The sequence below is a fragment of the Macrotis lagotis genome, chromosome 1, assembly GCF_037893015.1.
Source record: "Macrotis lagotis isolate mMagLag1 chromosome 1, bilby.v1.9.chrom.fasta, whole genome shotgun sequence".
Classification (NCBI taxonomy): Eukaryota; Metazoa; Chordata; class Mammalia; order Peramelemorphia; family Peramelidae; genus Macrotis; species Macrotis lagotis.
Genome location: NC_133658.1, coordinates 44,327,012 through 44,350,683, shown reverse-complemented (window position 1 = coordinate 44,350,683; position 23,672 = coordinate 44,327,012). Strand labels below are relative to the sequence as shown.

At 40.4% G+C, this 23,672-nt stretch overlaps 1 protein-coding gene across 6 annotated transcripts in view; it reads left to right on the top strand.

The window, feature by feature from the left end:
- Positions 1–262: 262 nt before the first annotated feature.
- The window catches only part of WDR59 (WD repeat domain 59), an 84,151-nt gene continuing 60,741 nt past the window's right edge, over positions 263–23,672 (top strand). For 4 of the 6 annotated variants that reach the window (XR_012471208.1, XM_074199538.1, XM_074199533.1 and 1 more), the window contains exons 1-6: positions 263–362; positions 12,118–12,167; positions 14,301–14,436; positions 17,368–17,453; positions 19,773–19,853; positions 21,809–21,846. Coding sequence is in view for 5 of the 6 variants with exons in the window: in XM_074199538.1 (XP_074055639.1) it covers positions 309–362; positions 12,118–12,167; positions 14,301–14,436; positions 17,368–17,453; positions 19,773–19,853; positions 21,809–21,846 (445 nt within the window). In the remaining variant the exon portion in view is untranslated. Of the gene's footprint in view, positions 363–905; positions 1,680–12,117; positions 12,168–14,300; positions 14,437–17,367; positions 17,454–19,772; positions 19,854–21,808; positions 21,847–23,672 lie in introns of those variants that run through there. The other 2 variants (XM_074199548.1, XM_074199546.1) reach the window with 2 other exon arrangements.

Below are 23,672 nucleotides of genomic sequence, written 5' to 3'. Positions count from 1 at the left end.
GCTCCGCCTCCGTTTGACGTCACGTCCCCTGGAAGCGATAGGAGCCCGAGCCGGGTCGGGGGGGGAGGGGAGGGGAAGGCGGAGGCTAGGTGTGTTGGGCCCGGCGCGTGCACGCCAGACCACGAGGTTCGGGGGCGGGGGCGGAGCTGAGGAAGCGACCAATGGGCGGCCGAAGGGCGAGATGGGTGGGGCGGAGCGGGGGTGGCCCGAGGTGAAGGGCGCGTCCCCGGCGTGCCCAGGCCCCGGCGCGCGGGCCGAGGGGAGGAGCGCGGCGGCGGCGGCCGTGGGGCGGCGGCGGGCAGCCGGACATGGCGGCGCGGTGGAGCAGCGAGAACGTGGTGGTGGAGTTCAGGGATTCCCAGGTGCGCGGCGGGGGTGGGCTGGGCTGCGGGGCGCCGTCTGAGCATGCGCCTCCCCTCCCTCCCCTCCCCCAGGCGCGGTCCGGCGCGGGGGGGAGGGGAGGGAGGGGCCGAGGCGCCGCGTGGCCCCGAGCCGGGCCGGGCCCGACCCCCCGGACGTCAGGCGGCCGGGCCCGGCTACGAAGAGCCCCCGCGGGAGAGCCGCGGCGGCCCCGGCCCGCAGGCCTCGCTCCGCGCGGCTCCCAGGTGCGCGGGGCCCCGCCGGGCCTGCCCCGAGCGGCGGGCGCGCCCCGTGTGGGCCCCGGGAGCCGCGGGCCGCGCCCCTCCGCGGCGCGGGGCGGCCGTGGCACCGGCCTCGTAGGGCCTGGAGCCAGGTCAAGGTCACGGCGGCCTATCGCGATGTGCGTGCGGCGCCTGAGGGAACGGGTTATGATGATGATAATGAGGGAGATGGGCATCGGCGAGGGTGGCGCTGCCGAAGGGCATCGCACTCCATCCCGGGGCGAGGCGTGCGCGCCCTGCCTAGTGCCCGGCCCCGAGGGAGGGCGCCGGACTTGACGCTCGGCGGCCGTGTGACCTTGGACCTGTCGCTCCACCCGAATGGCCTGGGATCCAGGGCCATCCCCAGGTTTCCTAATTCACATCTGGCCACTGGACCCAGCTGGCCCTGGGGGAGAGAGTAAGACTGGGGTCTTAGCAAGCCCCCCACCCCCTCACTCAGATCCAGTTCGTGGCATCACCTCCCTGATGTCGTGGTCTTCTTCCAGAATAAAGGACAAACCTCATCGAGGCGGTCGGTGAAGAGAGGACCGGACCTGCAGTCGGGAAGACTCAGATACTTAATAACCCGTCACCCTGGTCAAGTCACTTTAACCTGTTTGCCTCAGCTCATTTATAAAGTGAGCTACAGAAGGAAATGGCAAGCCGCTTCAGTATCTTTGCCGTGAAAACCCCAAATGGAATCAGGAAGAGACAGTCAGACATGACTGAACAACCACAGAGGCAACAGGCATCTTCTGGAGCTTATGGACCAGGGTAGTGACGTGGTGTCTTTGCTGGACATACAGATAAAAAGATTGAAATTCATCTGACAGGATAATCTTCCTAAACAGTACATTTGATCATGTCACATCTCTACTCAGTAAACTCCAAGGGCTTCCTATCACCTGCAGAATCAAATATAAAGTCCTTTTTGGAGAGTTCAAAGTCCTTGGGAATGTAGCTCCTTCTTATCTTTCCAGTTTTCTATTTTTTTTAATTTTTCTTTTTCTTTTTGCAAGGCAGTGGAGTTAAGTGACTTGCCCAAGGTCACACCATTAGGTAATTATTAACTGTCTGAGGTCGGATTTGAACTCAGGTACTCCTGACTCCAGGACTGGTTCTCTATCCACTGCACCACCTAGCCACCCCCTGATCACTTCTAAGAAGGTTTTAAGTATATCAAGTAAAGTAAATGAGTTTACAAGAGACTCAATTAACATTTAAATACAAAAAAATTAAAAAAAAATGTTGCCAGATCCCAGGTTCAGAACCTCCATTTACATAGTGAGAATGATGGTAGCCAAGGGAGGACCCTTGAATATAGGGGGTCACAGGGAGTGAGTTGGAGGCATTGGGAATATATTGTCCCCATCTTTCCAGGAGCATGTTGAGCCTTCTGAAACTATGCACCTGATTGATGAGATCACAGATGTCAGCCTCATTTTCCAGAGGAGAGCATGAGGATCAGAAAAGTGAAGGGATCCCTTTAATTACTCTGTCCTCCAAAATCTGAGGCTAGGAAGAGCAGAGTCTGGAGTGGTGCAGAGGGGAAGGAGAGCTGTGGAGAACCATGAGTGACATGGTCAGAAGGGAAATTCTCTTAAATATGATCTGAAAAGCAAAATGATGGTGTGTACATCCTACTAAGAACTAGTGTTTATGTAGCAACTGCAGTGCTCAGTCCTTTACACAGAGTGGCTCACTCGATCTTTACAACAGCTAGATTAGGGAGTTGTTATTACTACCTCTAGTTTATAGATGTGGAAACCAAGATAGATTAAATGACTTGCCCAGGGTCACCCAGTAAATGTCAGATTTGAACTCATGTCTTCCCAACTCCAGCCTGGCACTCAAGCCACTGCACTACCAGCTACCTTGTGAATGGAGGGTGAGTCACAACAATTGTGATTTCCTGGCCTAGGTCAGTCAGGCAGCCTTATGGAACTGTGGGAATCTGGAAAGCAATGGTAGAAGGGATTTCCTCATACAGTGCTCCTAATTTGAAATTTTGAACCAAAAATACAGGCTCTTGTATGCTTTTGTTCATGTTAGCCATATTATATAACTTCTGCCTAGAATATCTTCCACTAGCTCTTCTTTAAGTTCATCTTGGATACTTATCTCCTTCAAAACCTCTTCTTTGATCACCTTTCCTTCTTCCTACTCTAACCCCTGTCCCCCACCTCACATTGAACTTTGTTTTGTAATTTGGATGCACCCATAGAATACCTTCCTGGTCCTCCTGTTCTTCATCTGAAAAATATTGAGCCTCTGAAGTCCTTTTCACCGTGAGATGTGCTGGAGTCAGCTTAAACTGATTCCTGAGAGCCAATTGAGAGTATTTATACCTTGGAACCTGACAAATGCTACAAATTTGGGCTTGCTTTAGTGCTTTGTTTATTGTCTAGACTTAAAGTGATAGACAAAATGTAATAATGAAGATTAAGTTTAAAAGTGGATCCTACATACATTTCCTCCCTGGAGAGTCAGTTGTTAAACATTTGCCAGTACACTACTGTTTTTATCTCTAGGTCTGTAATCCTTTAACTGTCGTATATTATTTCAATTTCTTTGTCTTGTCCCCTGTAGACTGTAAGGTAGTTTGGGTGAGGACCATAAAGTAAGGACCCAAACTGTTTACCCTGAAGCCCAGCACAGTGTTCTCCACAGGTGTTTAAATATTTGTGGTACTGAATTAAAGCTGCAAGGGACAGTCCAGTCTAATCTATAGAGCTCTGAAGGCTTGGCTAATTGATTTGCTTAAGATGGAACAAGGTAGTAACTGTAGAGATTTAAACTCAAGGCGCTGGGCTCCACTTCCAACATTCTTAGCAATACACCATATTATTTCTGCTCTGAAAAACAAAGCAAAACAAAACAAAAAAAAACTCATTCCTTCCTTAGTAATAAAGATGAATGGATGAAAAGAGCCCCTCATCAGTCCCTTAGTGGTGCCTGGGACCCAGCTTCCCATAAGGGATTTTAGTCACGTCATTTCTCCCAAGAGGACATTGAAGTGCTTTGCACTGGCTCACACAACATATCTGATTGTTAGGCTAGGCCTCTCCAGGCAAGCACAAGTTATCCAGGGGATAAGAACAGTGTCCCTATTTATATTTTTTGTATTATGGATTGGTTCTTGCTAGAAGCCATCTAGTCTGGCCCCCTCGTTTTACAAATGAGAAAATGGGGCCCAGGTTGCTGGTGACTTTCTTCAGGTCAGCTAGCTAGAAGTACCTCAGGTTCTTGAGTTCTTGAGTTCTGATCCTCTACTTTTGGAGCCAAGCTGCCAGAATAAATTTGCCTCTTCTAATTCAGATGTGCTAATATGAAAACTGCTAACCTTCAAATCCTTTAATTCACACATTTGAGATTAATGTGTACAATGTTCTCCTGATTCTGCTCACTTCACTCAGCATCAATTCAACAAGGCAAGTCTTTTCCAGGCTTTTCTGAAGTCCACCCAGCTCATAATTTCTTTTCTTTCTTTTTTTTTTAAGATTTTATTTGAGTTTTACAATTTTTCTCCCAATCTTACTCCCCCCCACCCCCATGGAAAACAATCTGTCAGTCTTTATTTTGTTTCCATGTTGTACATTGATCCAAAGTGAATGTGATGAGAGAGAAATCACATCCTTAAGGAAGAAACAAAAAGTATGAGATAACAAGATCAGACAATAAGATATCTGTTTGGTTTTTTTTTCTAAATTAAAGGGAATAATCCTTGAACTTTGTTCAAACTCCATGGCTCTTTATCTGGATACAGATGGTATTCTCCATTCCTGACAGCCCAAAATCGCCCCTGGTTGTTGCACTGATGGAACGACCAAGTCCATCAAGATTGCTGTTAGGGTGTACGGTGTTCTTCTGGTTCTGCTCATCTCACTCAGCATCAGTTCATGTAAATCCCTCCAGGCTTCCCTGAATTCCCATCCCTTCATCATTTCTTCAGGGTATAGACCCAGTAGTGGTATTGCTGGATCAAAGGGTATGCACATTTTTTGTTGCCCTTTGGATATAATTCCAAATTGTTCTCCAGAAAGTTTAGATGAGTTCACAACTCCACCAACAATGTATTAGTGTCCCAGATTTCCCACATCCCTTCCAACAATGATCATTATCCTTTTTGGTCAGTCTGAGAGGTATGAGGTGGTACCTCAGAGAAGCTTTAATTTGCATTTCTCTAATAATTAATGATTTAGAGCAGTTTTTCATATGGCTATGGATTGTTTTGATCTCCCTGTAAATTGCCTTTGCATATCCTTTGACCATTTGTCAATTGGGGAATGGCTTTTTTTTTTAAAACATGACTCAGTTCTCTTAAATTTTAGAAATGAGTCCTTTGTCAGAATCATTAATTGTAAAGATTGTTTCCCAATTTACGACATTTCTTTTGATCTTGGTTACATTGGTTTTATCTGTGTAAAAGCTTTTTAATCTAATCGAAATCATCTAGTTTGTTTTTGGTGATGTTCTCCATCTCTTCCTTAGTCTAATTTCTTTTTTTTTCCTAGATTTTTCAAGGCAATGGGGTTAAGTGGCTTTCCCAAGGCCAGGCCATATGGCTAGATAATTATTAAGTGTCTGAGGCTGAATTTAAACTCAGGTACTCCTGACTCCAAGGCCAGTGCTCTATCCACTGCTCCACTTAGCTGCTCCTCAGCTCATAACTTCTTAGAACAATAGTGTTCCATCACATTCATATACCATAACTTATTTGGCCATTCCTCAATTGATGGACACCCCTCAATTTCCAATTCTTTGCCACTATAAAAAGAGCTGCTATAAATACTCTGATATGAGTCTTTTCTCCCTTTCTTATGGTGTCTTTGGGATATAGACCCAGTAGTGGTATTGCTGGATCAAAGGATATGATGTTACATTTTTTAGAGGATAAGATGATGAGGATGATGAGAAATCTCAAACCTTTGTCTGGGTGGAAGGAAGGAAAGAACTTGGGATGTATCATCTGTAAGATAGAAGATTAGTAGAAATATATGAGAGTTTTCCTAAAAGACTCATTATTTAGAAGAGGGAATAAATTTATTCTACATAGTTCAGCCAAGAAAAGTATGACCAATGCATGGAACTTACTAGGAGACAGATTTAGGCTTAATAAAAATTGAAGGAATAGCTAAAGTTTGCTTTGTTAGTGAGTCCTCTCATTCTTAGAAATGTTTGGTCAGAGATTGTCAGATATGTTGTGGAAGGTATTCACCCATGGCAAGAGGGTTTGAACTGGGTCAGTTCAGGAACTAGGTGCTTTTATGATTTAAGAATTTTTCATTGATAGCTTTTATTTTGCTATTCTCTTCATTTCCAAATACATCATTCTCTTTCGAAGGGAACAAAGGTCAGTGAAACCAGTCCACATATTGATTGAGTCTGATAGTGTATGCAGAGGGCAGCTAGGTGGTGCAGTGGATAGAGCACTGGCCTTGGATTCAGGAAGACCATGTGCTTGTCATGGCATCGTCTCCCTGATGTCAGATTATTACATGCAACATTCAGCACCACCAGTGCCCTGCCTTGAATTTTCTCAACTCCCTCCAGGACCAAACACATAGCATCCAAACTTTGTGGCTGTCATCATTGTTCTCTTCTTTTACATTGTTGCTATGGTGCATATTCTTTTTCTGGTTCCTTTTACTTTCTCTTTTTAAAAAAACTGATTTCATTTTGCATCCATTCATATCTTTCGCTACTTTGAACTTTTCATGTTAATTGTCTCTAACAGCACAGTAATAATCAATTTAGGTTTTTTTGCAAGGCAAATGGGGTTAAATGGCTTGCCCAAGGCCACACAACTAGGTAATTATTAAGTGTCTGAGACTGGATTTGAACCCAGGTACTCCTGACTCTAAGGCTGGTGCTTTATCCACTATGCCACCTAGCTGCCCCCTTTTTTTTTCAATAAACATTTATTAAGTGCCTTCTTTGTACCAGACACTGTGCTAAATAAACTCTGAGGAGACATACAAATAAAAGGCAAAAGACAGCCCTTGTTCTTGAGGAGCTTACAATCTACTGGGAGAGATACCATGGAAACAACAACCTACAAAATAGGATGTCTCTAACAGAAGGAAGGCCCTGGAATTAAGAGGGGTTATGGAATGCTTCCTGTCAAAGGTGGAATTTGAGTTGATCCCCAGATGGAGTTGAGGAGGAAGAGCATTCCAGGCCTATGCCCAGTTCTGAGACTGGAGTATCTTTGTGAGACAGCCAGGAGGTTACTGTTACTGGATCAAAGAGTCACTGTGTGGGAGGACGGTGGGGTCTAGCTCTTAGAAGGACCTGGAGCACCTAATCTTTCTGAACCACAATTTGTTTAATCATTCCCTATATGTAGAGGTTATCTACTTCATTATCATTTATTTGCTACCACAGAAAATGCTATTTTGAATATCTGGGTACATTTAGGACCTTTCTGTCCTTATTCTTTTTGGGATATATTCCTAGCAATGAGACATATGAGTCAGAGGTTATCACTTTTTTTTAAAGCATAATTTCATGTTACTTTCCAGAATGATTGGACCAATTCACTGCTCCACTAACTATATATATCAGTATACTTGTCTTTCTACAGCTTTTGCAGCATTGACTATTTCAGTCTTTTGTTGTATTTACCTTTTGTTAAATCTCAGAGTTGTTTTGATTTGTATTTCTCTTATTATTAGAGATTTGGAGCAATCTTTATTATGGTTGTTAAAACTCTGCAGTTCTTTTGAGAATTGTTTGTTCAGTAATTTTGGGGGGAATCCTTTGGTTTTAGGAAGCTTGAGTCTTTCCCTTGAGATTATAATCATTTTCAGATTTGGTTACTTTATATACACCTCCTGGTTTAAGTTGGGTGGCTAACTTTCTCAAACCATTATTATTTGGAACTGGAATGGAAAATTAGAAGAGCATTATATATGCTCCCTGTTGCTTTAATGATTTCTGATTTATGAGTCTCATCATTGCTATAAACCTTCCAGACAGATAGGCATCTGTGAATATCTTTTGCTTGAGGGGAAAAAAAAATCTATTACTAATTCAAGGCCATACCAGTCCTGGCAATTCTTTTACTTAAAAAGAATGAGAAGCTAACACTATTTAAAGTTGTAGAGGGCCAGACTTTCTTCACTACTTTTCCAGTTTCACTTGTTTTGGAAAACAGAATCATTTCTGGTAAAAAGAACTAGAATATGAAAGCTGCATTTTAGTTTTTATTTTCTAAAAAGATATTTAGAAGAGATGGTAATATCTAGGGAAAACTGCTGAAGAAAAATAGCACATCTTCATCATTCATTCAACCTTTGTTGATTAAACATCACCTCTGTGATGAACAGTGTGCCAGGCCCTGAGGCAGGGGTAAAATTAAGATAAGACAGTCTTTTTCCTTCATTGAGCTTAGTCTAGTTGGGAGAAGACAAGCCCAAAAAGCTGTGATCACTGTTTTGTGATCGCACATTTTGTGATCACTGTTATTGTTGAAGTGGATTTTAGGTACCATTTAGTCTTTCATTTTACAAAGGACACTGAGACCTAGGCATGTGAAGTGGTTCTCCCAATCACAGATGATTCATGACTGTTCTTGTAGTTTACTGAAAAAAAGGAGCTAGATGTGTGTACAGCAGTTGTTGGATCATGTGTTCAGAGAATATCAACTAATTTCAAATAAGTTTTCAGTAAGGGGATGTGGAAGATTGAGTACAGTAGTTCAGAACAGCTTTCCTAGCATCTCCAGCTCCTAATTTAATATGATCGTATCATGTCATGTGAAATTGTCTGATTCTTTTATACCAGTGGATTTCAGTTCTTGCTTTAGACTCTGAAATCTGATAATGCACAGATTATAGTCCTTGATCATAGGCCTGTACCAAACTGTTGTTAAAAGAATTGACTTTGGCTCTGATTTAAATTGATTGGATTTTTCTAGCATGCATCATTATTTGGAAGGTTGAACACAACTAAGTGCTTCCATTTCTTAGAAGTTTATTCCCATTCTCTCTAGTTCAAATAGGAAAATTTGATTTCTCACTTGGACATTTCAAATGAACAAATCACAGTAATCTTGATTCCACAAAGAATGTATACAAAATGTTTGTTTCCTTTGAAATTAAATTGGATTGAATGAGACTGGGCAGGTAAATCTGCAAAACTTTATTTTTATGAATTTCTCCCAGAGAGATCAACTTGCTGGAAGGACCACTTATACCAAAGTGTAAAATATGTTACAAGACTGGTTTCATAATAAAATTCGTCTCCGTGTTGAAAAATCATTTTGCTATTAGAAAGGAGGAAACCTTTTCATTTTGAAAACATTAAAAAAATATTACAAATGATACATAAGATTTAAAGACTATGGATACTAATAGATGTTAAAAAGCATTGAGTGGATCCTCCTGGGGCTCTGAGTGGTGGTGGGTGCAGCAGAAGTGGCTCCTGGGTCTAGAGTCAGGACCCCTTGGAGGGGAGTTTTCCCTGCAGCTTTGGGGGAACCTGAAATGAGGTGAATTTACATAATGCAAATTTAGGTGAAGTATCTATATGGTTCACTGTCTATATAGTCCATATACACAATCTTCATTTACATGAAAGAAGGAAAAAGCATTTATCATTTGTACATTCTAAGAACTGAAGATACAAATAGAAAAATTTAGAGAATTCTTGCTCTCAAGGAGTTCAGACTCTAATTGGGCATAAAAGAAAGTCTATCTCCAGGCAGACAAAAAGAGCTGGACATTTTGAGCCTGGTGCTGTAGGGCAGACAGCAAGGCCCAGAGACCTTTCAGATTAGGTCCTAAGATATGAAGGATGGTTGGTGAAGCAAACCAAGAACTAACTTCACTACTCAGATGCTTAGAAGACCAATTTAAATTTTTTTGGTTTGTTTTTTTTAAAGTTAATAGGGTTAAATGACTTGCCCAAGGTCACACAGCTAAGTAATTACTAGATGACTGAGGGCAGATTTGAATTCAGGTCTTCCTGACTCCAGGGTCAGTGCTTTATCCATTATACCCCTCAGACCAACTGAAATTAAAAAAAAAAATTTAAATCAGAGAGTTATCTGGTATACTAGAAGTATAGGCACCGATTCTGGTTATTCTTTTTTTTTTTTAATTTTATTTAAGGCAATGGGGTTAATGACTTGCCAAAGGTCACATAACCAGGCAGTTATTAAGTCTGAGGTCGTGTTTGAACTCAGGTCTTCCCAACTCCAGGGCTGGTGCTCTATCTACTGTGCCATCTAGCTACCCAGTTCTGGTCACTCTAGAGTTTAACTTTACCTTGGTCAGTAAGAATTAGACATCCTTGCTAACACCCCACAGATTGTCTGATATTGAAAACTCAATCTCACTTTTCATATGAGGGGCTAAAGGGGGTAAGAAAAGCTTTACCCTTCTTTCTCTTGTTAGGTAGGGGATTGGGGTAGCTAGGTGGTGCAGTGGATAGAACACTGGCCTTGGAGTTAAGAGGATAGAAGTTTGAATCCAGCCTCAGACACTTGACTCTTACTAGCTGTATGACCTTGGGCAAGTCACTTAACTAATTGCCTCACATCCAGAATCATCTCCAGTTATGCTTCATATCTGGCCACTGGACCCAGATGTCTCTGGGGGAGAAAGTGAGACTGGTGGCTTAGCACAGCACCCCCTCACTCAAATCCAATTCATGTGTTTAATATGACATCACTTCCCTGATGTCATGGTCTTCTTTGAAAATGAAAGACAAAAAACAAAAACAAAACAATCGGGATAGTTCAGAATAATATATTTTATTCTTGCTTACTGTAATGGAAGATAATTGAAGTATGGTAAATACTCTCAAGCCTGGAAAGATATTGATTAGAGGGAGAAATGATTTGCAAAAAGCAATTCAACTACTTTGTACCAAGCACTGTTCCAGTTTGTGGGGATATAAAGACAAAAGACAAGGGTCAAAATGAAATGGCCCCTTCTCTTAAGGAGCTGATGGTCTCATGGGAGGGGATTTGATTAGCCTGTAGATGCCTATTGTGTCCTAGGCACTGTGCTAATAAGCATTTTTATAAGTAGTATCTCATGGGTGATGAATTTGGGAGGGAAATACTATTATTATCCCCAGTTTACAGTTGAGGAAACAGATTAATTGACTTTCCCAGGGTCACTCTAGTGAGTATTTGGGACTGGGTTTGAACTCAGGTTTTCCTGACTCCAGTCACAAAACTCTAACCACTGTACCACCAGCTGATAAGTATTAATACAAGGTTTGGAGGGAAAGGGGACAGAGGAGAGATCAAAGATGTTCTAGGAATATTTAATAGCTTGAAGAATCTGGGAAGGCTGGGTAGAGTTGGTGGACCCTACTACAGATTCCAAATCCAAATAGTTCATTTTGGGGAAACTGATGACTTTTTGCTGTCCTAACCCTTTGATGCTGCTATCTTACCACCAACCCTTAATTTTATCCAATCCCAGATACAGACCAGATTTCTTGGAATGACTGCAATATCAGCTGGATTTCTCTTTGTTTGTGCCTAGAATGAGGATGAAGGAGCACCTGTCAGCCTCTTGAACTCAGACTTGAGCCTCTTGTCCCTGACATCTTTCTTGAGGTTGCTTAACTGTAAAAAACAGATTCTTTTCAGTCCATCGCTTGTGACTGTGCCCAAATGTTTGGAATGGGATCTCCTTTGATAGTCTCCTGGAAAAGACTTTCAGTGGGAGGATGGCAATAAAACAGCCAATGTCAGCCTAATGCCAGAGTGCTGTTGTGAATGGTACCAATTGACTTTCAGACACAGCAGGATTTAAGCCTGTCCAAATAAGAGAATCCAGGACTGGATTAAAAGCAACTTCAGACTCCACCCTGAAGGCAAATTCATTTGGTTTGGTATATTCTTATGATGAAAGATCCCTCTCCTCAAGATTTGGAAACCACTGACATGTCCTGAAAACTCTAGATTGAGTTTGGTTTTCCTTTTATCTTGCTAAAATTTAACCTCTAGGGGACCCAGTAGGAGAAACTCCAAGAACTTGGTAGCCAGAGATTGATTTGTTTGACCTTGGATGAAACAAAGCTAAGATTTGAATCTGGCTAACTACCCCAATGGCACTTAAGAAGTCAGTGCTCCTTGAAATCACTACTCTGATGTTTAGCCTATTTAGTGACATCAGGGTGGGCTTACAAGAGGAGATTTTTCCTAGTTTCTCTAAATTCATATCCCCTGGCTTAAGGTTCCTCTCCCTATAATCCCTCATAAACCACTTTTTCCCATTTTTTTTTTTTGGTAAATGTTGAATAACAATTAGAACTGCCATTTAAGTTTGAGATTCAGGTTGAGAATACAAAGGGATAAATAAAAGTTCACCTTTATAGGATCTGATGATTATTAACCAGAAAGATTTCAGATTCTTCACCTGAGTAATGACAAAGGCACAGTGAAAAATAATTAAATCTCTTCTACTTTGGACTTGACTGGTTCATTTTAGTTTGCTTTAAAAATTGAACAATTGTTTGTGTTTTTCAACAGGCAACTGCAATGTCTGTAGATTGTCTTGGGCAGCATGCAGTGCTTTCTGGGTAAGTGAGCTCCAAAGTTCTCCTGTTATGTAATTCTGAGAACAAGAGGTTTCTGATCAAGTAAAAGCTACCTTGTGTTCCCTGCAATGACCAAGACTCTGAATTCATGGGGGTCCTAGATCAAGAAGCCTCTGAAGTTGTCCAGCAGAGGGATTATGTGATTGGCCCAAAGTCATAGGAGATACACTTTAGATGGAGGCCTTTGAACTTCAGATGTGATTCTCTCCCCATTTTCCCATGCTGCCTCCCTACATCTTAATTCTCTTGGTCCTCAGGACTCTTGAGGATTTATCATGTTTATCACTTAAGTACTAGAATAACTTAAGTGTTGAAAATGCAGAGTTTAAACATATTTTTACCTGGTTCTTTTTAGGGACCACATTAGCAATTTAACCAAAACCCTAAGTTTGAATTACCTTAGAAAGACATGTCATGCTTACCACTTTTCCCTTTCTGCTTATGTCTCTCCCTCTCCCCAACCCCCCTCCCCCAATTCAAGATTATAGTGTTAATGAGCAGTCTTTGCTGGCCAGTATCCCTTAACTGACTTTTCTCTGTGACTCCACATTTACTTTTATCAGAGGTTCTTCTCCTGACCTTCTCACTTCACTCTTACTTTCCTAACTCTGCTCTTCAATCTTGTTTCTTTTGCATTGCCTCTTTCAAAGGGCAAAACATCTTAACTTCCCTACTTGACTTGACTTCTCTACTTGCCCATCTCTGCCTATTTGGGGAAGAGGTGTTGGAAGAAGTGTCCAAAGTCAGAACTTGTTCCCAGAAAGTTAGAGTTTCTATAAAACCTCTGATCTTTATTCATTCTCTGAAAGTGTCCAACCTATGCTCTTTGGGATTTTGCTTATTGATATCTAGGACCTGCGTTTTTCCTTCTCTAGTCATAAGTCTGATTCTTTAGCCTGATAACTAGCTTCTCCCGCCTGAATTTTTCTTACTTCCCATTTATTTATGTGTTCTTTTAATTTTCTTTTTATTCTGTTTCCTTTAAGCAGTACTTTTTAACTTCATACTTTTCCTTGACAAACCTATTTATCTTGATGGATATCTTGTGGTTCAGCGTTCTCCAGCAAAGAATCTGACTTCTACAGAACATATTTGTGCACATAATTAAGCTACTAAATGTGAACTCGTGATGGGAGCAGAGTTGAAAAATGCCCTTATTTCTGTCCCTTTCGATTTCAGTCCTGTATCAGGTCCCTGCTTTATGTAATGCACATGGTTAGGCACTAGAGATACTGGGTCAAAAAGGAAACAAACAGTCCTTGCCCTTGGGGATCCTGCATTCTCCTGGGGGTTCATATACATGAATGAACAAGACAAAAGTCTTTCAAGAAATAGAGAGCACTAACTACAGGGGAAAGGGGAATCAAGAAAGCCCTGCTTTGAAGAGTGGTCCCTGAGCCAAGTGTAGAGTTTAGGGATTCAGGAGGTGTAGGTGAGGAAGGAGTCCACAGCGTCTATGAGGCACTGCCTAGACATAGAGGTAGGATATAGAAGATAGGATAGAGGTAGGAAATAGAACAACTCTTTATTTCAACCTTTTATAAACTGAACAGTTTTGTAAACTGGCACTCGGTGTTTAATTTTGAAGATAGTTTATATTGCTTCTTCCCTCATGATAATCCCTTAATTTGCTTACTGAAAAATTAAATTTGATGTCTAAAAATAGTCTTATTTGCAAGGGAATTTGGAGTTCTGTTCTGGGAGGTGTGACTATCATAATATCATATGAGTTTGTTATTCTGTTTACATACACACAATAAGTTGCATTTGTCCTTTGTTCTTAGGAGGCTTCCTTTCAGAGTAGGTGGATGTCACAGAATATGAGTCAGATTCAACCTCACTGTTGCCTTCATGCTGGATTATACCTTGTGTTAGAGGGGCTGCCTTCTAAAATTATGCTATGACCCAACTATCGGGTTTCTGTTCTGTTTTTACTTTCCTCTTTTAAAATTCTTTTTGTCCTCTCTAACCTTTAGACCTTTCTGAGGACTGAACAATTGGTGGTCTATTTTGGGCAAATTTTGAGCCCCAGTTGCCAAGTAGGTCTGGTATAAAAGCAGACCCTCCCTAGTGGTACTAAATTCTTGCATACATTTGGTAACCTTCCCAATCCAGACGCCGGTTCCTGTACATTGTGAATCTAGATGCTCCATCTGAAGGTCACCGTAAAATCTCTCGTCAGAGCAAATGGGACATTGGGGCCGTGCAGTGGAATCCACATGACAGCTATGCACACTACTTTGCAGCTTCGGTGAGTACCTTTGGCAGCAACATGAAATGGCAGGGTCTCTGTTCCAAGTGGAGAATGAAACTATCAATTTTCCAAGAAGAAAGTCAGTCAGTAGGGAATGCATTTAGCTCACATCAAGTTTCCCTCCTTGGAGGGTAGGAGAGGCAAATCTCTTTGAAAAAAAAAAATTTTTAATACCCAGTCCAATCAGAGTAGTGTCTTGGGTGTCAAACTTTATATCTGCCTTTGAATAGTTGTAATTCTAAATTTCTTAAAGGAGAATAAACATTACTCTTTGCATTTGTGTGCATCTGTGTTTGATGTGAACTTTTGTCCATTCATAGTTATGTGACCTGCTGGTAGAAATGCACTAAAGATTCTAGGTGCTTTTGAGCACTGCTCAGTGCTATTGAGATTGGAAAATTTTATTCATTCATCTATTTATTTATATTCATTTTGAATTTAAGTACAAAATGAGAAAAAATGTCCATGTACACAGCAGAACATAGAGGATTCAGTATAGATCTGGGAATTTCTATTTCAGACTGTTTACCTTTTTTTTTGAAAAACTATGTAATAAATGCTCCACATGTTTTCAAAGCTACCCAGCGTTTTTGTGCTTCCTTCTAACTTTTCTTTTGTTCTTAGCTGTGCACTTTTTATTTATTTTGTCTCCCCCCCCCAGTAGACTACAATTAAACATGAATATACATAGATGTAAAACAATTCTATACATGTTTCTATTTATGAGTTCTTTCTCTGGAGGTGAATAGGATCTTCCTTCATAGGTCCAAAGCTTGGCATGTTTTTCTGAAGTCAACTAGCTTACCATTTCTTCTAGTGAAGTAGGATTCCTTGACAAAACCACAGTTGAAGGGCATCTATCATTTTAAACAATCTGATAGTTGTAAGGTGATATCTGAAAGTTGTTTTAATTTACATTTCTCTCATCAATAATGATTTAGAGTATTTTTTCATATAATTATATATGGTTTTGATTTATTCATCAAAAACTGTCTGTTCATATCTTTTGACCATTTAACAGTTGAGGAAGAGATTGAGAAAATTTAAAATAAACTTCATTACTCTCAAAGAATCTAGTTGATTTCACCCTTCTATTGAGGGAAATAGGTACATGAATAGGTATGAAAGATGTCTTCACAAGAAAAGGAAGTGATACAGAAGCAAGCCAAAGAATCTCTACCCATCCTTGCCACACACTGTAACCTTGAGTAAGTCACTTTTCTGTCCCAGGCCTATATGGTTTCCTTTTCTGTCAAGTCCCATCCAGCTCTCTAATTCATTGAGTCTATGAGATTATCTCATTCTTCTAGGATAGTTAGAAATGTACTATTCCCTTTTTTCTTTTTTTCTCAATTGATAGTTTATTTTTCTAGTTACATGTTATGAAAGTTTTTCAACATTCATCCACATACATATTTATAAGTTACATAATTTCCTTCCACCCGCCCTTCCCACTTCCCTCCCCCATATGTGATTTCCTTTTGCTACGATGAGGAGCATGTAAGGAAGTCCTTTGTTAATTGGTTGCAATTATCCAGGGAACAAAACCATTCTATAGTGCTGCCTGGGACCAAGTTTTTTGATATTGATAACCAATGAAGACACAGGTAGCATGTGGGAAGGAAAGGAGATGCTGGCCTTACCTCAGATCTAAGCAACTGCCTTGTTTTTGTTTTAAAATGGTTTATATTTCCCCAATTACATGTGAAATCAATTTTTAACATATCTTTTTTTAAGTTTTGAGTTCCAAATTCTATCCCTCTCTCTTTCTCTCTGAGACTTTAAGCAATTGGAGATAAGTTATACATGGAGTGCTTTACTTGTTATTCCTGTTCCCATTGTTAGCAATTTTGATAGGTAGCCACCCTAACACTTCACAGAATACATTGAATTCTTCTCTTTTTTAAGAGAAGCCTAGGACTTCTGATTTTGGCCCCTGTCCTTAGACTGGAGGCAGATGAGCTCCTTACAGTAATCAGCTCCCAAGTTCGGTAGTAGCCCATCACTCTCTTTGTGGTAAAATCTAAAGATTTTATCTTTAAAAATAAAATAAAAAATAAAACTTAAAAGTGAATGCATAAATAAAAAAATAAGAAGCTGCTACTTTTTTTAAGTCACATTTATCTTTGGAGTTTGTCTTCTGTAGTTGTAATATTTTTTTAGTCCAATATTTCTTATTCTCTGTTCTGATAGGTGCTCTGATGTTATATTTTTGGAAGATTTCAAGGGTTCTGCTTATTCATTCTCCCTGGAATGTCTTTTAGGTGGCTTCTGCCACTTGAAAAATATTGATGGGCAGCAAAAGGATGGCAAAGGGCTAGTTAATCACTTGTACTTTGTATAAGAGCAAAAAACTTAGATAGTGATCATGATTTTGTAGAATGAGGGTGAGAGAACTCTCATTGGTTTGGGAAAATTAGCGAAGATTTGGCTGCCAGGGTTGAATTGTGTACCTTTTTACTATAGCTTTGCAGGGGAAATGACTTTAAAAAGGAAGGGGTGCCTTCTTTCTTGGTTTAAAATCTTAAGCCCTATGTCCTTAATTGTTTCAATGGGTCTCTAATCTCTTCTACATGAGTAATCCCTAGGTATGACTTTTTACCTTACATGACTCTTGTCTGTGTTCTCTATAGGAAATACTGGTAGGACGTGTGGGCTGTTATCTGTAATCCCTCACTCTCACTACATAAAATGGATGAGAAAATTTGTTCTGGATATTATTAGCTCTATCCACATCAATTTTTTTTTTCCTTTCATGCAAGCTTAGAATGTGTCAGATGTTTTTAAGCTTTCTTGGCCAGTTTTCTGCTTAGCTTTTTTTTTTTTTTTTTTTTTTTTTTTTTGCATATTAGAGCTTCCCTAAGCCTGGTAATACACTGATTTGAACATTTTGACATGCATTGCCTTATTTCTTCTGTTTGATTTCAGAGCAACCAGCGAGTTGATCTTTACAAATGGAAAGATGGTAGTGGGGAAGTTGGCACAGCATTACAGGGGCATACCAGGGTGATCAGGTAAGAGCTTCATAGCTTAATGGATTGTGAGTTGTCATTTTGACTCCACTTTAGACATAGAACATACCCTCTCTTCTGGAGCTTTCTATTGAGTGATCCCAAGAGCTCACAATATCATCACCTTATTTGTCATAATTTTGGGAAACTGAACTGAGAGATTCCTATCCTCCCATGATTTCAGTTTGAGCATCTGTTTATTGTTAGCCTTGGATGGCTGATAGGCCAATAGCGTTCCCCAGGGAGGGCATTCTTACTGAAAACCAGCCAGTACTTGGGAACCAGCCTCAGAGAGACTGTTAAACCAAATCCCTGAAGAGGCTCAGATAGGTACAACCCTTTCAGAGTAAAAGATGAAAGACAAGTCTTGCTATGGGGGTGACATACCAAAAAGGACCCAAAAGCCAGATGCTGGCTTTCTTTCCATCTTTAAGTGTTTAAGGCAAATATATCCACCCTGCAGGCAGGTTATGACCCTGGGTGTTAGTGAAGTCATGGGACCTGACTCTGGAGGCTCATTCCTGCCACAGTTAGCATCTGTTGTTGTGCTTGTAGGTGACTCAAAAGAGCTAAGAGGTGAGACGCCCCTGGTTTAAGGAATTGATTCTTCTCTCTTGAACGAGATACATTAATGACATGCAAGTATTCTCTAGTTTGTACCATCCCAACTTGTTTCTAGATTATTCTCTCCATTTTGTTCTCTGGGCTACTTACTCCTGCTGCTCCTGGGTAGGATGGAGAAAACCAATTTGGGAAGTGTGTATGTTCAGAAGCTAGAGGATATATTGGCATTTTTCCAGTGTACAGTGGAATAGCTATTTGAGTTTTGGGGAGAAAATCGAGAGTAGCAGAAGCCAGATACTCTTTGAAGATCACTTGTCATCTTGGTAATTTTTTTTTTTGGACAAGGTATTCTTACCTTTGAACTTTATAGACTTCTTAGGGATAGATTTCATGGGATCGGTGAATATAGACAGGAGAAAATACCTCTTTATTTTTACTTACCTTTAATCTAATATTTAACTTTTTTTCCCAAATTTGAATATAGGCAACACACATTCTTCTGAGAAGGGGTCCATAAGCTTCCACAGTTGCCAGAGGGGTCCTTGATACCAAAAAAAAAAGAAAGACTAAGAAGCCTGGTTTTGAGGTTATTGCTTTCACGTTGGATACTGAATCCAATGCAGAGCTAATAGTATAGGCACATAAAGTTGGATGAGAGAGTTTAGATGGACAAAGGTGTAGCAAGAAGCATTGGCTGGGGAGGTGTCGTTTTTTAGTGTTTAATCTGTGTAAGCAAGTACAATGTGCTAGATTGGACAGGCTAATTTTTAAGAGCAATTCCAAGTATTTGTGTGTCCTGCCTAATGGTTAAAAATTGTGTTGCTTCTTTCCCAATCTCTGGCATTTTGCCAAATTAAGGGAGCTCAGAGTTCACCTCATACCTTCTACATGGTCATCTGATTTTTGTTTAGAGACCTCCACTGAGGAGGTTCTACTTCAGCTTTTCTTATTTAGCTTCTACCCTTTTGGGTCCAGTAGAACAAATCTAATTCTTCTTACATATAGCAACCCTTTAAATACTTTGAAATCAGCTAACATTTCCCTTGAATTTTCTTCTCCATGCTAAATTCTCCTCAGTTCCTTTAACTTCTCTGTTCTGATTTTCTTCTGGATGCTTTTCATTTTATTGAGCCCCTCCTAAGATATTGTTCCTATTTCAAAAATTTTTGTCCAATAGAAGCTTCACATTTTCACCTGTAACCCATATTACACGTTTTTAGAGAGTGGGATTTTCTAGCATTAAAACTACATGCAGTTTTAGAAAGGAATATTCAGCTATCTTCCTCATGCATGCTCACACCTTACCCCACATGTGTTTTAGCTTAGACGGTTGCTTGATTTTTCTTTCTCTCAAGGTTAAATTTGAGGTTTCCTCAGCTCTCAAATACTAAGAATTATTCATTCTGCCTCATCCTTCAGAGTGTGCCTGGGTTGTGCTTGGAGCAGCCATAGTTGAGATGGGTTTAGAAAAATGACATCCAGAAAGTACTTGGGCAAGAGAAAGCTGGGAATGGTCAGAATTCCCTGCCCCCCTTTTTTTCTTTACTGGCCGGCTGCTGGAGTAGCTGGGATCCATAAGGAGCTGATCTGCATGTTTGAGGCACCTTTGAAGATTAGTTCTTTCCTAAGGAAACTTTGGACACCCTGAATTGGAATGTCAGGGCTCAAACTGTGGAAAGATGGTGGTTTTCTGGAGGCTCCTAGAGGTTAGCTCTGACTAATCTTGGCATTTCTTTTGTTTGTCTCTTCCATTCCTAGTGACTTGGACTGGGCTGTATTTGAGCCAGAATTGCTGGTTACCAGTTCTGTGGACACCTACATCTACATTTGGGATATCAAGTAAGAACAAGTAGGAGGCATTCTTTTATTATGGGTCTATTGGGGTAGGGGGACTTGGAGAGAACATTTGTTAATTTTTATTGATGGCTTTTTGTCATTCTATCATAGTCATTTTGAGGGGGGAAGCTTCTTCCATATGAAACCCTTCCTTGAAATGACCCTCCCCCACCAAAAGTAATTCCAAAACAGTGTAGCCAACATTCTGCCTCTTGATCCCTAAACTTCTCAGCTGTAAGAAGGAAGATATTGGTTATCCAATCATTCAGATTTGTCCTTCTAGTAGTTATTTTCATTTATGTTATTGTGGTTAATTTTTTTGTTTTATTTTGTTACTTATTTTGTTGCTTAATTCTAACAGACCTTCTCATATTTCCCCGATTAATCTTTCCTAATTGCAAATAATGTTCCATGCATTCATTTGCCACAGTGCTTTCAGCTCTATCCAGGTAATGGGCACCCCTTTTATTTCCAGTTTTTTGGTAACACAGAGTACTGCTAGGAATGTTTTTATGAACATCTTTGTTCTGCCTTCAAGTTGCTTGGAGATAAATTCTTAGCAGTGGGATTGTTCAGTCAAGGGGTATGGACCATTTTAGAACTTTTCTTAAATAATTCCAAATTGATACCCAGAATGGATGAACTAATATACAGCTCCACCATCAGTTAGTTAAGTGTTCCTGTCTTCCCAAAGCCTCTCCAATATGACTGTGATACAAGATACTTTGGGGGATAGTCCTGTTTACCATTATACCTTTTAATTAGCCATGCACAAGATTACTCCTTATGGCTTTGTGTGTGCTTCTAGCTCAGGATAAATGGCAGCCTCTTTTGTCTCACAGTAGAGGTTGTGAAGTGTCACTTGCAGACCCTTCTCTTCAGCTGTCCTGGAACATGGGAAAAAGGAAGTAGTTGGGAGAGAAGGAGACTATGAGGAAGGTTAAACCTGGGGCTTGTTGGCAGAGAGCATAGCCTATGTCTGTCTCTCTTGTTTTTCATTGCTCCTTATGGAAGTAAGGCACTCCAGGCAGGCTTTGATGATGAAAAAATGGGGAAGCCAGGGAATTGATTAAGAAAAAGGGAAGAGGGGCAGCTAGGTGCCACAGTGGATAGAGCACCGGCCCTGGAGTCAGGAGTACCTGGGTTCAAATCCGGTCTCAGACACTTAATTCCCTAGTTGTGTGGCCTTGGGCAAGCCACTTAACCCCATTTGCCTTGCAAAAAAAAACCTAAAAAAGGAAAAGAAAAGAAAAAGGGAAGAGGAAGAATGCAGACTCGAGGAGCCAAACTTTGGAGAATATTCCTCTTGTACTTAAAAGAATCTTAATTCTAAAGTGGTGAATCTTACTTTCTCCACACATATGTTCATGTTTGCATATATCTGTATATTTGTGTTTTAGGTGAAGGATCTTTAAGCCTTAGAACACTACCTTATTCTTATCAGTGTTGTTTGGTATCAAAGTTATTCCATACATTTTGACCCAAGAGATCAACTTCAAGTTTTCTCTCTGTGAATTGGCTAGGTTCACTTTCATGCCCAGAAATAGCTTTTTATCCTCAGCTAAAGAGTTGTTTGGAAGCTTCATATATACAGGGACACGCTTCATTGGCAGTCATTTCATTGCCATTGTGAGAAACGACACCATATTTTGGCTTCTTCTCCCTGTACATCAGGGTCATCCAAACTCTGCTGAATCATGAGACTTTTCCTTTTTGGATTCAATTATTTTGCAATTCAGACCTTGAAAAAAATGGTAACTGACTGAGAAATGAGAAAACTCAATAACTCATTTAATATAGAGGGAAAAGGGTCCTTTCTCTCCTCGAGCCAAGTAAAAAATGAATTAGAATTCATCCTAAGTTTCCATTGGGTAGAAAGTATATGGCAACCATGAAAGACCTTCAAACTATTGGAAGTCAAAGGGATCAGTATATGATTTGGTTCTTCTGTGTTTCAGGGATACAAGGAAACCTACGGTTGCACTGTCTGCAGTAGGTAAGTACTCTCTCCTGTTGTTAGATGTCCATTTGTTATCCTGCTCTACCCCCATTCCATTCCTTTTGTGTTCTAAATAGTAGCTCCTTTAGCTGATGCAATGCCTCCCCACTCCATAACTCTCCTGCCTGAATGAATTAGTGCTGGCATGAAGCTTGACCCAGCTACTCTCAAAGGTTTCAGAGGACTACCTCTAAGGAGCCTTTCACAGGATTTGTCAAAAAGACAAATTTCTTGAAAAAAAATTGAATTTTGAAACTATTGCTGAGCAACAGTATCTCCTTTTCATACAGGATGTTTGAGTGAAGTGTCTGCTTTGTTTAGCATATCCTCTTTCCAGGTGGATGAATCTGGCTCAGGGAGAATATTTCTTCCTTGGACTCTGAGATATTTCAATCCCTTTCTCTCTTTTTAAAAATTGTATTTATTTAAGGCAATGGGGTTAACAGTGACTTGCCCAAGGTCACACAACTAGATAATTATTGTCTCAGGCCGGATTTGAACTCAGGTCCTCCTGACTTCAGGGCCAGTGTTCTAACCACTGTGACACCTAGCTTCTCCCATTCCTTTCTCTATAGAAGGCAGAGATTCATAGTAATACTTGGAGATAGTGGCAGTCTTTATATATAGCCTTTTAGAGATAAGTTTCTCAGAGTCATTTTTTCATTTTTGTTACCTTAATACTAGCAGAATATCTTGAGAGAAGCAGATTTTCATGTTTTTTTAACTGAATTTTATTGGTTTGATCACTTCTTCTAACACATATGCTGGTCTCTCTCTGTCTTAGTAGAGTTTCTTCATGTGCTGCTGTGGGGAGAAAATCATGTGGTGAATGACTTTTTGTTCTAAGCCTTTCCAAACCTAACTGAGCAGGCTGTCAGACAAGAGATACATGACCTGTCACCTGGTCCTTTGTTGGAGACTCTAGTTTTGGTATAGGACTTGACAGAATCTGCACCCCAACAGCAGAGTCCTTAAGAATCCAGAATTACCTCCTTGTGGGGCGGAACTACAATAGCGAGTGACATGGCACCTGGGACATGAGCCCATCTGTATATTCTTGCGGATTTTGAATTCCCTTATATCCCTGTTTTGTACATTGGGGGCTGTTTCTGAGGTGATCCTTAAGAGTAGTCATTTTTCTCCTCTATCAAAAAGCATTTATGCTTATAAACAGGATTTACTTATGGGCTCATTGCTTACATTAACCTGAACCTTGCCTCTAGGAGTGTATATTCTGAAACAAAGCCTATCAGACGTAGTAACTAAAAAGACCAGGATGTAAGTGGAAAGTACGGTATTTAGCTTTTCTTCCCAGACTTCTTATTCAAGGCACACTCTGAATCTGAGGTCATGTGGTATTGGTGAAACCCTAAAAGCATTTTTCTTTTCCTCGCTCTCATTGTTGAAGTGAACTGTGGTTAGCTATCCCCTCCCACCCTTTTAATTTAAATATCCCAAGTGATTATTACCTGAAGTTTATTGGGCTTCTTTATTAGACTGCCAAATTCTTCTGGGAAAATTGAATGAATGGGTAAGGGGAATGTAATGCCAATGTTCCACCCCTCCCCACCCTGATAGTGTTTCTCTGATGGAATATAAGCTTTTTGAGGGATTAGTTCTGCTTTAACATAAGATAGGCATTCCCCCAGAGTTCTGTACTATGCAAAATTGCATGAAAATCACAGGAATTATGGAGGAAATGGGATTGGGGCATAACACTCAAAAACTTGATCAGTGACACATAAAAAAAGATAGAAACCTTAACAGAAGGGTAAAGTTTAGTTATACTAATTTTAACACAGCTTCATTTTTGTCTTTAATTT